General features: G+C 68.4%; 4 protein-coding genes across 4 annotated transcripts in view; 2 read left to right on the top strand and 2 right to left on the bottom strand.

Annotated features, from left to right (window-relative positions):
- The window catches only part of CHLNCDRAFT_144376 (hypothetical protein), a gene marked incomplete at both ends in the record, with an annotated part of 1,171 nt that extends 137 nt beyond the window's left edge, over positions 1–1,034 (top strand). Inside the window, 4 exons of the mRNA XM_005848864.1 lie at positions 84–261; positions 365–492; positions 674–784; positions 930–1,034. Coding sequence (XP_005848926.1) covers positions 84–261; positions 365–492; positions 674–784; positions 930–1,034 — 522 coding nt within the window. The remainder of the gene's footprint in view (positions 1–83; positions 262–364; positions 493–673; positions 785–929) is intronic.
- A 309-nt stretch (positions 1,035–1,343) lies between these two features.
- On the bottom strand, positions 1,344–6,054 carry CHLNCDRAFT_22097 (hypothetical protein; the record flags this gene model as incomplete). Its single annotated transcript, XM_005848653.1, has 17 exons — positions 1,344–1,419; positions 1,591–1,706; positions 1,970–2,044; positions 2,205–2,314; positions 2,466–2,526; positions 2,712–2,866; positions 3,028–3,092; positions 3,331–3,428; positions 3,651–3,761; positions 3,999–4,104; positions 4,341–4,393; positions 4,630–4,765; positions 4,998–5,071; positions 5,239–5,335; positions 5,522–5,630; positions 5,742–5,819; positions 5,976–6,054. The coding sequence occupies 17 exons, from the start codon at positions 6,052–6,054 to the stop codon at positions 1,344–1,346; spliced, it is 1,599 nt and encodes a 532-aa protein (XP_005848715.1).
- Positions 6,055–6,585: 531 nt separating this feature from the next.
- On the top strand, positions 6,586–10,127 carry CHLNCDRAFT_144374 (hypothetical protein; the record flags this gene model as incomplete). The annotated part of the gene is made up of 9 exons (XM_005848863.1): positions 6,586–6,631; positions 6,754–7,204; positions 7,427–7,580; positions 7,792–7,888; positions 8,036–8,121; positions 8,323–8,401; positions 8,549–9,249; positions 9,436–9,574; positions 9,772–10,127. 9 exons carry the CDS (start codon positions 6,586–6,588, stop codon positions 10,125–10,127), a joined length of 2,109 nt encoding a protein of 702 aa, XP_005848925.1.
- A 942-nt stretch (positions 10,128–11,069) lies between these two features.
- CHLNCDRAFT_144373 (hypothetical protein) overlaps positions 11,070–11,409 on the bottom strand; it is a gene marked incomplete at both ends in the record, with an annotated part of 2,867 nt that continues 2,527 nt past the window's right edge. The window contains 2 exons of the mRNA XM_005848652.1: positions 11,070–11,125; positions 11,266–11,368. Coding sequence (XP_005848714.1) covers positions 11,070–11,125; positions 11,266–11,368 — 159 coding nt within the window. The remainder of the gene's footprint in view (positions 11,126–11,265; positions 11,369–11,409) is intronic.

The raw sequence follows: 11,409 nt of genomic DNA, 5'->3' as shown, positions 1-11,409 counted from the left end.
CGGCGTCGTCGCCGGCGGCGGCAGCAGCCTCAACTTGACCCTCCTCAGCCGCTCGCCAACCACCTACCCCGCCATGCAGGCAGCGCGCCAGCCTGCTCGCCGCGGCAGCGCTGCTGCTTGCTGCGGTGGCGCTTCCGGGGGCCGCCGCCTGGACCGACTGCTCCACAGGGCCAACGGTGTTCAAGGTGTCTGAGGTCGAGCTAGTTCCGACTGTCGTCAAGCCTGGAGACGTGGCCAACTTCACAATCACAGCAGAAGCGGGTATGCCAGCACTTCGGTCCCCACACCAGCATGCTTCTTCAGCTCTGCACCCACCCTGTCGCTGCCGCCGCCGCCGCCGCCGCCAACGTTTCCTGGCCTGCAGCCAAGGAGGTGAGGATGGGCGTGGTGCAGATGATTGTCCACTACGCGGGGATGCCCGTCTGGACTCAGCTGGACAACCTGTGCGACAAGACGGCGGCAGGGTGCCCCGTGCAGCCGGGGCCCGTCCAGGTGCTTCGCCGCGCTGTGCCTGCTGCCACGGGCGGGACAGTTGGACATGCTGCTGCCACGGCCAGCTTCGGATGGCATGCCGGCTGCATGCCGTTCTGCTCCAGTGCTTCCCGCCACAACCCCGCCACAGCGTTAGCCGTGCACCCATGCCCTGCTATTCTTGGTCTGGCGCCGCCTGCAGGTGCTCTACTCCCAGCTGTTCCCCGCCATCACACCGCCCGGCTTCTACGACGTCACCCTCAACGGCCACTCGATCACCGAGGCGCTGTTCTGTGTCAAGGTGGAGTTCCAGGTGTGCGAGGCTGGCGGTACACAGCGGCCAGCCGTTTTATGGCTTGTGCTTAGCCCAGGAAGCCTCCTGGCCTCCTGCCAACTGCCTTGCCCTGGCCTTGCACTATCTGACCTGCTTGGTGCGCGTGCCTGGGCGGGTGCTGCAGGTCGTGCCACCTGGTGCAGAACAGGTGGCCGAGGGCTGGGCGGCGGCGCTGAAGGGCCCAGCACAGCAGCAGGTGCTGAGCACGCACCGCAAGAGCTTGGCATGAGGGGTGTGGCACGGCTGCCGCCGACAGCCGCCACACAACCCATGCATCGCCCCTATATCCCAGATGTCTTGTAGCTCTCTCCTAGCGCCCAATGCACATGCTATGTAGACCTGTTGCCCCTCGCCCACCATTTTGCTCGTCACCATCCAGCATGCTCATTTTCTACTGCTGTGCACCGTGGTCTGTACTCTGTCATCCGCCGTCATTCGGCAACTTGTGTTAAAGAGCTGCTTGCCGGAAGGCAGGAGGCTAAGAGGAGAAGCAATAGGCATGCCCTTCAGAGCGCGCTGTTTCTCTCGCTGCCGCCTCTCACTGCCGCCGCATGTTCATGCCGGCCCGAAGCACCTCATCCACAAGCAGCAGCTGGCTCGCCACGACGGGTGCACTGCAGCAGGCGATGCAGGCACACAGGGAATGAAATGCAGGCAGCCTGGTGCAACAAACCCCTGGCCCTCTGCCCTGCCGACTGGCACTGGTCCTTCCCACTTGGCGTGCAGAACATCAGGCACGGGATCCACACCCATGCACAGCATGCATGGCAGGCAAGGTGCCCCACCTCTGCAGTATCTGCCTCTTCACCACATAATTGTCCAGCACACCCCCAAGATGCGGGTCGGCCGGCTCGCCAGTGGCAACATCCAGCCCCACGCACCCGCCCCGCTCAGCCTCCTCCTGCAGGCAACAAGTGTGCCACCAGCAGGGCGCCAGCTGTGAGCAGGGCAGCAAGGCTGCATGCCGGCTGCGACACTTGCTGGGCTGCAACACCCTACGTCTCCCTGGCCTCGACATTGTCAACCCACCCAGCATTTCCCACCTCCTCTGCCCTCCCTGCCCCACTAAGCCTCCCCACTAAGCCTCCCCATTGCCGCACGCCCCAGCCTCTCCCGTCCCCAAGCCCTGCCCTCCCTGCCCCAACTGCGATTGTAGAAGCCCACCTGCAGCGCGATGATTGTGTCCTGCGGGTCGTAGCCGCTGTTCTCAGCCAGGATCTTGGGCAGCCCCAGCAGCGCCTGCAGGAGCAGGGCCGGGGCAGGGCAGCAGGGCAGGATGCGCAGGCGAGGGGTGGCGGGTGAGGAGGCGTGCAGGCAAACGTGCAGGCAGGCAGGCTGGCTGGCTGGTGTGGTTTTCACGACGGCTGTGGCCAAGATGCGAGGACAAAGGCAGACGCACCTCTGCAAATGCCTCCACCCCCAGTTTGACACGGCCCTCCACGCCCTTGATCGTCTTGGTGCGCAGGTGGTGCGCCGCCGCCACCTCAAACGCGCCCCCGCCGGGCACCACTGCGGGGAGGCGAGCGGGCACAGCGGCACAGGCGCATGGCGGGCTGCCGTCGGCACGGGCACGCAGCTGGCAGCCGCAGCCAGCGGGCTGCACCGCTCATCCGCAGCGCTGCAGCAGCCCTGCGACGCGCAGCTGCCCTGAGGCGCTCACCCGCCGCATCCTCTATCGTGTTCTTCACCGCACGCAGCCCATCCCGCACCGCATCCTTGATCTGCAGCGAGCGACCCAAACAGAGCGGCGCACCGCATCCTGATGGGCAACCCGAGGGGCTCCTTGCATGCCTGGCTCTTCAGTGTCTCTCTCCCTCTCTCACATACACACACACACACACACACATGCGCGCACACACACACAACACGCGCACGCGCACACACATCCCGGCACCCGGCGCCCCACCTGGGCGATGGTGTAGTCGTTGGGTCCCTTGATGAGGATGGTGCACGAGTGCGGGTGCCGCACATCCTCCACAAACGTGAACTTGTCCTCGCCCAGCACATGCTCATACACCAGCCCCGCGTGGCCCAGGCACTCGGCAGTCAGCTCCTCCACTGCTTGGCGGGGTAGAGCAGGGGAGGGGGGGAGGAGGGGCAAGGGGTCAGCTAGGGGCACGGGCGCGGCCACACGAGGGCAGGGGCTCAGCAGGGCTCAAGGAAACACCATCGCATGTGGCTTGGCTCGCGAACAAAGGCAGCGCGCCCGCGTGGGCACTCACTGCTGTTCACTGTGAAGCCGCCGCACGCCAGCTGCAGCCGCTCCGCATTCCGCCTCTTGGCCCGCCTGCGCCAGCCGGCGTGGCACACACAGGGAGGGGGGGGGGGTCAGCCAAGGGTCAGTCCCACCTGCTGCGACCGTCAGGTATGGCAGAATGTGGGAAGCAGCACAAGGTATCCAGTGGGCGCTGCGGGCATCCGACTTTATACCCGGCCAGCCAAGCAGCCCGCCGGCCGAGCCAGCCGGCTTCCAGCCAGGCCGCAAAACAGCTGCTCAGGCTGCCAAGGAGGCCCCGGCCCCTCACCGCAGCGCCATGATCCCCTCCTTGGCCAGCAAGTCGAGCGAGGCGGGGTCGATGCCCTTCTGGTTGATCACCACGAAACTGCTGCCGTCGGCACACACCTGGCGGCGGGGTGGTGGCAGGGCCAGCGTTTTTTCATGAGCAGGGCGGCAGGCATGCTAAAAATGTATGCAGATGCTGGCCGCATGCATACCACGCGTACGCCGACATGCGCAGCACGGACGGAACCTCCAAGCAGCAGGCTACCACTTCACTGGCCCGCACGGCCCCGCGGCGACGGCTCGCCCTCCCTTGATCTGGCCCGCCCACACCCCCGGCCCCACCTCCTTCTTCAGCTCGATGATGCGCTGCACCTTCTGGTCCACCACCGCGCGCTCCGCCGCCACCAGCTTCTCCCGCTGCTCCGCGCTGCTATAGAAGAACCCGGCGTTGACCTGCGGGGCGCGCGGGCGGTGCACGGGCGGGGCGAGGGTGGGGTGGCAGGTGTGGTGCCGCTGTGTGGCGGTGGCTGGCTGGGATGGCGGCTGGCTGGGGGTACTTGTGGGGGCGCAGCGCAGGCGCACATCCCCGCGCCAGCACCACCACATGCATCCATCATCAAAACAACAACACCCGTACACACACACCACCACCACCGCCACCACCACCACCACCCCCTCCACTCAGCCCACCTCGCTCTTCTCGTACTCCAGTGACACGTTGCAGTTGAGCACGTGGCAGTTCTCCAGGCGCTTGGGCATGTCGGGGTGGCGCGAGCCATGGTCCAAAACCAAACCGCTGCAGGGTGGGCAGGAGGGTGGGCGCGGATGCTCGGGGTGGGACAGGGCAGGGCGAGGTGGGGCGTGGCGAGGGCGGGCGGCGCAGTACGCAGCGGTGGCGGGTGCGCCAGGCAGGTGAAAGCATGCGGTGTGCCAACGAGCTGCCAGAAGTTGCGCGGCTGGCCCCTGCGCCCCACCCCTGGCGACCACCACAGCCAGCGGCCTGCCCTTGCCAGCAGCCGCGCCCTGCCTCACCGTATGAGGCGCGTGTCTGTGTCCAGCTTGTGGCGCATACACATGATCTCCACCTGCAGCGGGAGGAGTGCGCAGCGAGGTGGTGCGTGTGTGTTGGGATTCCCGGGGTGGGTCGGATGCGAGGCACAGGAAGGGACCACAGGTGTGCAGTGCAGCCGCAGCGCCAGGGGCAGCATGGCAGTGCCAGGGGCAGCCGAGGCAGCGGCGCCAGGCGGGCCGCAGCGGCACAGCACAGGTGCCAGAGGCGGCAGCAGTACGGGGCAGTACCGCCAGGGGAGCGATGCCGCACCATGTGCAGGTCCAGGGGCTGGTCTGGCTTGAGGATGGTCAGCACGCCGTCCACCACAATGTCGGTCAGCTGGTCGGCCAGCCCCTCGCGCAGCTTGGTGCGCAGCGCTGTGCGCGCCACGCACCGCAGCGTCTCCCTGCACAGGCGGCGGCGGCCGCCGCCGCTTCGCAGCAGTTGGCAGAGATTGTGGGACATGCGGGCCCGCTGCCCGCTGCAGCATCCGCCTGGCCCATGCGGCCCGCGACTGCACATCTGCCGTGGCGCAGGCGCCGCGACAGGCGGCGCAGTAGGCGCGGCCTGCAGGCTGGCTTCGATCCACACACACAGGCCCAGGTCGCGTGTTGGCAGCCGGCCAGTCCAGCCCCCACCTGTCTGCCGGGTCTACCGCCTCCTTGAAGCTGTCCAGGAACACCAGCAGGTCCTTCTTGGCAATCTCATACCCCTGTACCGCCATCACGCGGCAGCAGCAACAACAGCATGAAGCATGAGGAGCGGCAGCGGCGGCAGCAGCACATGCGCCGCGGCGCAGGCATCCACCCGCCGACGCATCTTGGCAGATGCCGGTACAAACGAGCAGGCGTGCGCTGCGCGCCGCCCCACCCACCCCACCTCTGCAATGATGCGAGGGTGCAGGCCGTCGGTGATGTACCGCTCCGCCTGCTTCATCAGCTCGCCAATCAGGATCACCATGGTGGTGGTGCCGTCGCTGCATGGCAGGCGGGAGGCAGGCAGGCACATGCGCGATAGGAGCAGGGGCAGGCTCGCAGGCTGGCCAGCGCATCGAGCTCAACGCACCCGTGCATGTGAAAGCTGGTGTCTGCCCTCCAGCCGCGTGCCAATCACACAGAGCAAAGGCATGCGGAATCCCTCCCTCGCTCCCACCCGGCCTCACCCCGTCACTTCATCCTGCGCCACCGCAGTGCGTGCAATCATGACTGCCGTGGGGTTTGTGATCTGCATCTCCCGCAGCAGCGTGTTGCCGTCCTTGGTCAGCTTAATGTCTGCAGGCCAGAGCAGGCCAGAGCGTCAGAGGAGGCAGGCCTTCCGCATGCATGCACGGTAACGAGGCCTCGTGCGGCGGCGGGAGCAGGCGACGTGCATGGGGCCCGCACCTCCCGCGCCGCCGACCAGCATCTTGATGGTGCCCTTGGGGCCCAGGTTGGTCTTCATCACGTCGTACAGGCCCTTGGCTGCAGCAGGGGAGCGCGCAGGACGCAGGCAGCAGCCAGGGCCAGCAGTCAACCGAGGCACGAGCGGCAGCAGTTGCGGGTGCCAGGTGCAGCGCGCCGCGGCGCCACATGCGCGGGTGATCGCGTGAGGCGGCCGCCAATTGGCGCCGTACTCACCGGCATTGACGTTCATGAAGCACGCAGCGCTGCGCCCCAGCACTTCGGCCTTGGGATTGAGCTGCCGCACTGATGCCATTGCCGGCAATCCCTCCTCGCTGCCGGGACTCGGCCAAAAGCGCCGCAGGCGGCGGCAGCACCAGTGGGGAGGCTGGAGGCGAAGCGGGAGCAGGAGCTCGGGGTGCGATCGGAGGTCCTTGGCGCAAAGCTGCAAGCACCAGCGATCAAGGATGAAGAATTGACCAGACGCAAGCCCAATTTCGCCGAAGCAACTGGCCGTGCTGTGCTGCCCTGCTCAAAACACAAATGAGGCTGCTGGCGATCGATCTAGCTGCCGCCCGCAAGTTGATCTCACGAACCGCCTGCATCTACGGCATCCTTTTCTGCAGCCTCCTTGCCCAGCGAAGGCATCGCGGCGTGCACAGGCTTGCGAGCGGCGCGCCTGGGGCCCTGGCGAGCCCGCCCCCACCTGTGACCTCCCTCAGCCAGCGCCATCGGTGGCACCGGGTGCCATCCCGAGCTGCACCGCGGCGACCCTCCCCATCTGCCGGCCAAAGCTCTCCTCGCCAGGGCACCGCGCCGCTGGACCTGGACTTAGGCAGCGAGCGCGATGCAGCAGCAACAACAGCAGCAGCAGCCGCAGCAGGGCGCTGCAGGTGAGCCGGCCGCGCCCTTCCTTCCACAGCCGCTGTCAGCTCCTCTTGTACGCCGCCCAGTCGCTTGCTTGCTGCCGGCACCTGATCAGGCCTCTGCTGGCACCACAACTCCACTGCTGCAGGGGCACCAAACCCCAGCCAAGGGCAGCAGCAGGCGCAGGCAGCCGTGGCCGCGGCGGCCTCGGCGCAGCAGATGGCGGCGGCCGCCAGCGCGCAGCAGGCGGCAGCGCTAGCGGCGATGCTGCCTGCGGCGGCCGCGGGCGGCGCACGCCCCGCGCTGGCGCTGCACCCAGCCCTGGCAGCCATCCAGGGCAATCAAGGCCTCACCATGCTTCCGATGGCAGGGCCGGCAGGCACCTTCACTTTTGCCGCCCGCCCCGGCATGCCCCAGCCCTTCTTCTATCCCGCCGTGCCGCAGCCGGTGGCGCCATTGGCGCCCTCGCCGTCTGCCGCAGCCGCAGCGGCGGCAGCAGCAGCCCGCCGCCCCAGCAGCCGCCCCGGCAGCCGCTCTTCCTCGGCTGCGGCCGCCGGCAAGAAGCATTGCAACTGCAAGAACTCGCGCTGCCTCAAGCTGTGAGCCGCCCGCCGCCGCTCGCCCGTAGCTGCCCTCCCGCATGCCCTCCCGCATGCTGCGTGTACTGCGGGCCAACACAACAGCGGCGCCTGCGCTGCACTGCTTGGGCTCTGATGAGCAGCCGGGAGCTTTGCTGTGACACCCCTTGCTCTCCCGCCCACCCTTGTCCCCTCTCCCTCCTCCTCCTCTCCCCGTGCCCCAACCTGGCCCCACGCATGCAGCTACTGTGAGTGCTTTGCCTCGGGCCGCTACTGCGACGGCTGCAACTGCCTGAACTGCTACAACAACCGCGAGCACGAGGCCACGCGGCAGTCGGCGGTGGAGGCGATACTGGAGCGCAACCCAAACGCATTCCGGCCCAAGATTGCGCCCGGGGTGTGTGGCCCGCGAGGGCGCCCGCCTGCCTGCCCGCATGCCTGCTGTTCCGCCGTGCCCATGCCTGGCTGACCTCCTCGCTGCTAATTCGAGACCGGCAGCATGCGTCGCAACCTCATCTGCCACCCTGGGGCTATGCCTGGCTACCGTGGGTGCGTGCCTCCTGGCCTTCCCGCCCACCCGCCTGCCCTTCCCTCCCCTAACCCCGCAGGCGGACAACCGCCGGGCTGGCGGTGCGCGGCACAACAAGGGGTGCAACTGCAAGAAGAGCGGGTGCCTGAAGAAGTACTGCGAGTGCTTCCAAGCAGGTACGGGGCGGTACCGCTGTGCGCTGCCGGGGGCATGCCCGCAAGCGTGGCAGCACGTGGGCGTCCGCCACGACGCCACCCCTGGCACATCTGCTGTGCGCGCTGTGCTGCTGCCCGACTGCTCCCGCTGCCTGCCCCCCGCTGCAGGCATCGTGTGCAGCGAGATCTGCAAGTGCCTTGACTGCAAGAACTATGAGGGCAGCGAGGCGCGGGACGCGCTAGTGTCGCCTCAGGTGCGAAACCCGTGCGCACAGGCCGCTGCCGCGCCTTCTTGCTCTGCTGTGCCCGGGCGGGCGTCTGCCTGGCTGCTTGGCTGCTGCCTGCCTGGATGCATGCAGGCATGCAGGCATGCATGCAGCGTGCCGGCGCGGGGGCGTCACGAGGTGCTCGCCGCTCAAGCTGGCATGCCTGGCCACCTGCGCCGCTGCCTACAGGGCGAGCGCCAGGGCTCCCCCGTGGGGCTGCGCCGCACATCCCGCACAATCTCTCCTTCAGGGCCAGGCGCGCGGCCAGGTTGGTTGGGCTGCGCTGGCTGCCGTGTCTGGGAGGCCCTTGCCCCGAGGTCACACTCGTGGCCGGCTTGGTGGGTGGCTTGCGGCAGGAAGGTTTGTCCCAGCGCTGCCTCTTTGCTGAATCTCTTGTTGCCGGGCGCGCTTGCAGGCTTCGCATCGCCGGGCGCGGCCGCGCCTGCCGCTGCAGCAGGAAGCGGCTCCCTGCCCAGCCTGGCGCAGCTGCAGCAGGCGCAGGCGGCCGCGGCGGCGCAGGCGGTGGCGGCGCAGGCGGCGGCGGGGCAGCCCGCATCGCTGGCGGCCGAGCAGAAGCAGCAGGTGGCGCGGGAGGTGGTACGGGAGGTGGTCAAGCCGGAGCTGGTGGAGAAGCTGGCCATGCTGCTGATGCTGGTATCCCAGGAGGAGCACGAGCGGCGGCAGCTGCCCACGCCCTCGCCCTCCCACTCGGCAGCAGCGGCGGCGACCCAGCGGGAGGCAGAAGGAGGCGCACAGGCTGCATCGCCCGGCAGCAGCCCCGCTGGTGCTGCTGGCGGCGGCGCGGGGGAGGATGAGGCCGCCGCCATGGATGTGGACATGGCACAGCAGGCGGCGGCGGAGGCGGCGGGCGGCGCTGCCGGGAAGGAGGAGCCGGCGGAGCAGGCGCCGGCGGCGGATGCGGCCCTTGTGAAGCTGGAAAGCATGGATGTGGATACCGGAGCGGAGGCGGCGGTCGTTGGGCCCGCGACGGCGGAGCAGCGGGACGCGGCGGCACCCGCTGCAAACGGCGGCGCGGGCGAGGAGGAGGCCGAGGAGATGGGGCTGTACGCTGCTCAGGAGCGGCTGGTGCTCACAGAGTTTAGAGACACAATGCAGGTGGGTGGGTGGGTGGGTGTGGCGGGGGCTTGATTCAGGGCTTCCTGCTCTCACTTGGCTGGCTGCTCCCGCTGCTCCTCTGTTGCCGCCCTGCCCCGCGCCCCTCCCTAGCCGCCTGGCCATCGCGGCCGCGCCTCCCAAGGGCCTCGTGCCCACGCCCACGCTCCTCCCCTGCTGCCAGCGCAGATGATCTCTCGTCTGGTGGGAGAGAAGGTGGAGAAGAAGGTGCAGCAGGCGCAACAGGCGCAGCAGGCGCTGCTGCCCACATCGCAGCAGGGCACGCCCAGCGTGGTGGGCATGGCGCCGCTGCCGCAGCTCAGGCCAGGTGGGCGTGCCCGGCTGGCCGTGCTGCCTGAGCAGAGGCGGCTTGCAAGCCAGCTTGGCCGCCAGGCTCTGCTGTGGTGCCCTGTGCGGCCCTCCGCTGCGCCGCAATGGCGTGCCTTGCCCTGCTCCTCCCTGCACGTTGGCCTGTGGCTGTGCCTGTCGCCGAGCTGCGCCCTGCCGCCCTCTCCCCTGCTGCAGCAGCGCAAGCCAGCCAGCCCGGCAGCGCGGGCATGTTCATGCCCGGCCAGCCCCAGCTGGTGCTGCTGCCCCCCGCGCTGATGGCGCAGCAGCTGGCGGCGGCGGGGCAGACCGCCAACGCGCTGGGCATGGCGATGACCCTGCAGCAGACGCCGCAGGGCTTCCAAGCGGTCTACAAATCCATGGATCCCCAGCAGGCTGGCGCCGCCGCCGCTCCCGCAGCAGCAGGCGCGCCGGCAGGCACGCCTGTGTTGCAGCCGCTGCAGCTGCCGCCGCTGCCGCAGCCGCAGCCGCAGCAGGCGCAGCAGCAGGAGGCGGCGGCCACCCCTGCCGTCGACGACGGCGGCACGCAGTAGCCTGCACATGTTGCCATTAGCCCGCCCATACCCTTTACCCATTGACAGGGACCCAGGCACGAATCCTCTGCTTACCAAGCGGCGCGTGCCGCCTTGCACAGACCCCAGCCGGCTGGCCCCCTGACCCATCACCCCTGCTGCTCCGCAACCTTGTCCCCCTGCTGCTCCCACCCTCCACCATTGTGGTAGTGCCGTCCATGTGGCACGCCGCTTGCTCTTGCTGATGTTTGTTGCTGACAGACACGACTGACATATGCATGCACTGCCGTGTGTAACCGCCATGGCGTGCTCGGTTGTGTGTCAAGCATCATTGCAATGGTCAAAGCATGGGCCGGTCTGGGGCTGGAACACGGGCAGCACACAAAGGCTGGCATGCAAGGGCACGTTGCATGGCGAGGGCATGTTGCAGGACCAAAGCATGTGTGGGGCCTGGGGAGCAGCTGCATCTGCAGCTGCCCACGGCGTGAGCAGTGCATGGGATGAGAGCAGGACAGGATGCGGAACGGGTTGGCTGTGCAGTGGGGGTGCAGCGGGCAGCATCAAGGGGGCAGCAGGTGTGCCAGTGGCAGGGAGAGATGGCAAGCAAAGACAAAAACGGGAAGCAAAACTGGTCAGCGGGGACTGAAAAAAAGCGGGGGCTTTCGCTAATGAATGGGGCCAACAACTGATGGGGGATAACATGACACAGCCCTGCCGCCCTGCTGGCAGGAGCGGGCAGACGCGTACAGGACAGGGAGGGGAAAGGTAGGCACAGGAGGTACACACAAAACCGAAAGAGGAGTGGGAGCGCAGCGAGCGCGGCCCGCGCGAGTTGTATGACGTATGCCCGGCGGGCGGGCGCTCCCGGCGGGCAGCCATGCTGCGGGTGCTGCAGCCAGCCAGCCAGCCAGCCGCTCTCGCGACCGGGGCCGCCGAGTGGGCCTGCTGGCAAGCGCCGCGGCGTCAGCACAGCTCAAAGGCGGGGAAGCCGCGCCTGCTCGTCGTGTCCACATTGTACGCTGCAGCATCGCGAGGGGGCGGGGCGGGGCAGGGCAGGGCAGAGGTCAGAGGTGGCGGTGTCCCCAGAGGGACCCGCGAGCTCGAGGCAGCAGCCGGCATGGGGCAAAGGCGGGCGGCGGCGGCAGCTGCGGGTGCGCACCCGCGATGCCGCCCTCCGTGCCCACGTAGAGGCGTCGCCCAGAGGGGGAGAAGGCCAGGCCGCTGATGTCGGGCTCGCAGTTCTGGCTGCCCACATCCAGAACCTGAGGGGAGAGCAGCGGGCAGCGGGTGGGCTGGGGTAACT

The sequence above is a fragment of the Chlorella variabilis genome, assembly GCF_000147415.1.
Source record: "Chlorella variabilis unplaced genomic scaffold CHLNCscaffold_7, whole genome shotgun sequence".
Classification (NCBI taxonomy): domain Eukaryota; kingdom Viridiplantae; phylum Chlorophyta; class Trebouxiophyceae; order Chlorellales; family Chlorellaceae; genus Chlorella; species Chlorella variabilis.
The sequence above is the reverse complement of the archived record's forward strand: the minus strand, read 5'-3'. Positions and strand labels throughout refer to the sequence as shown.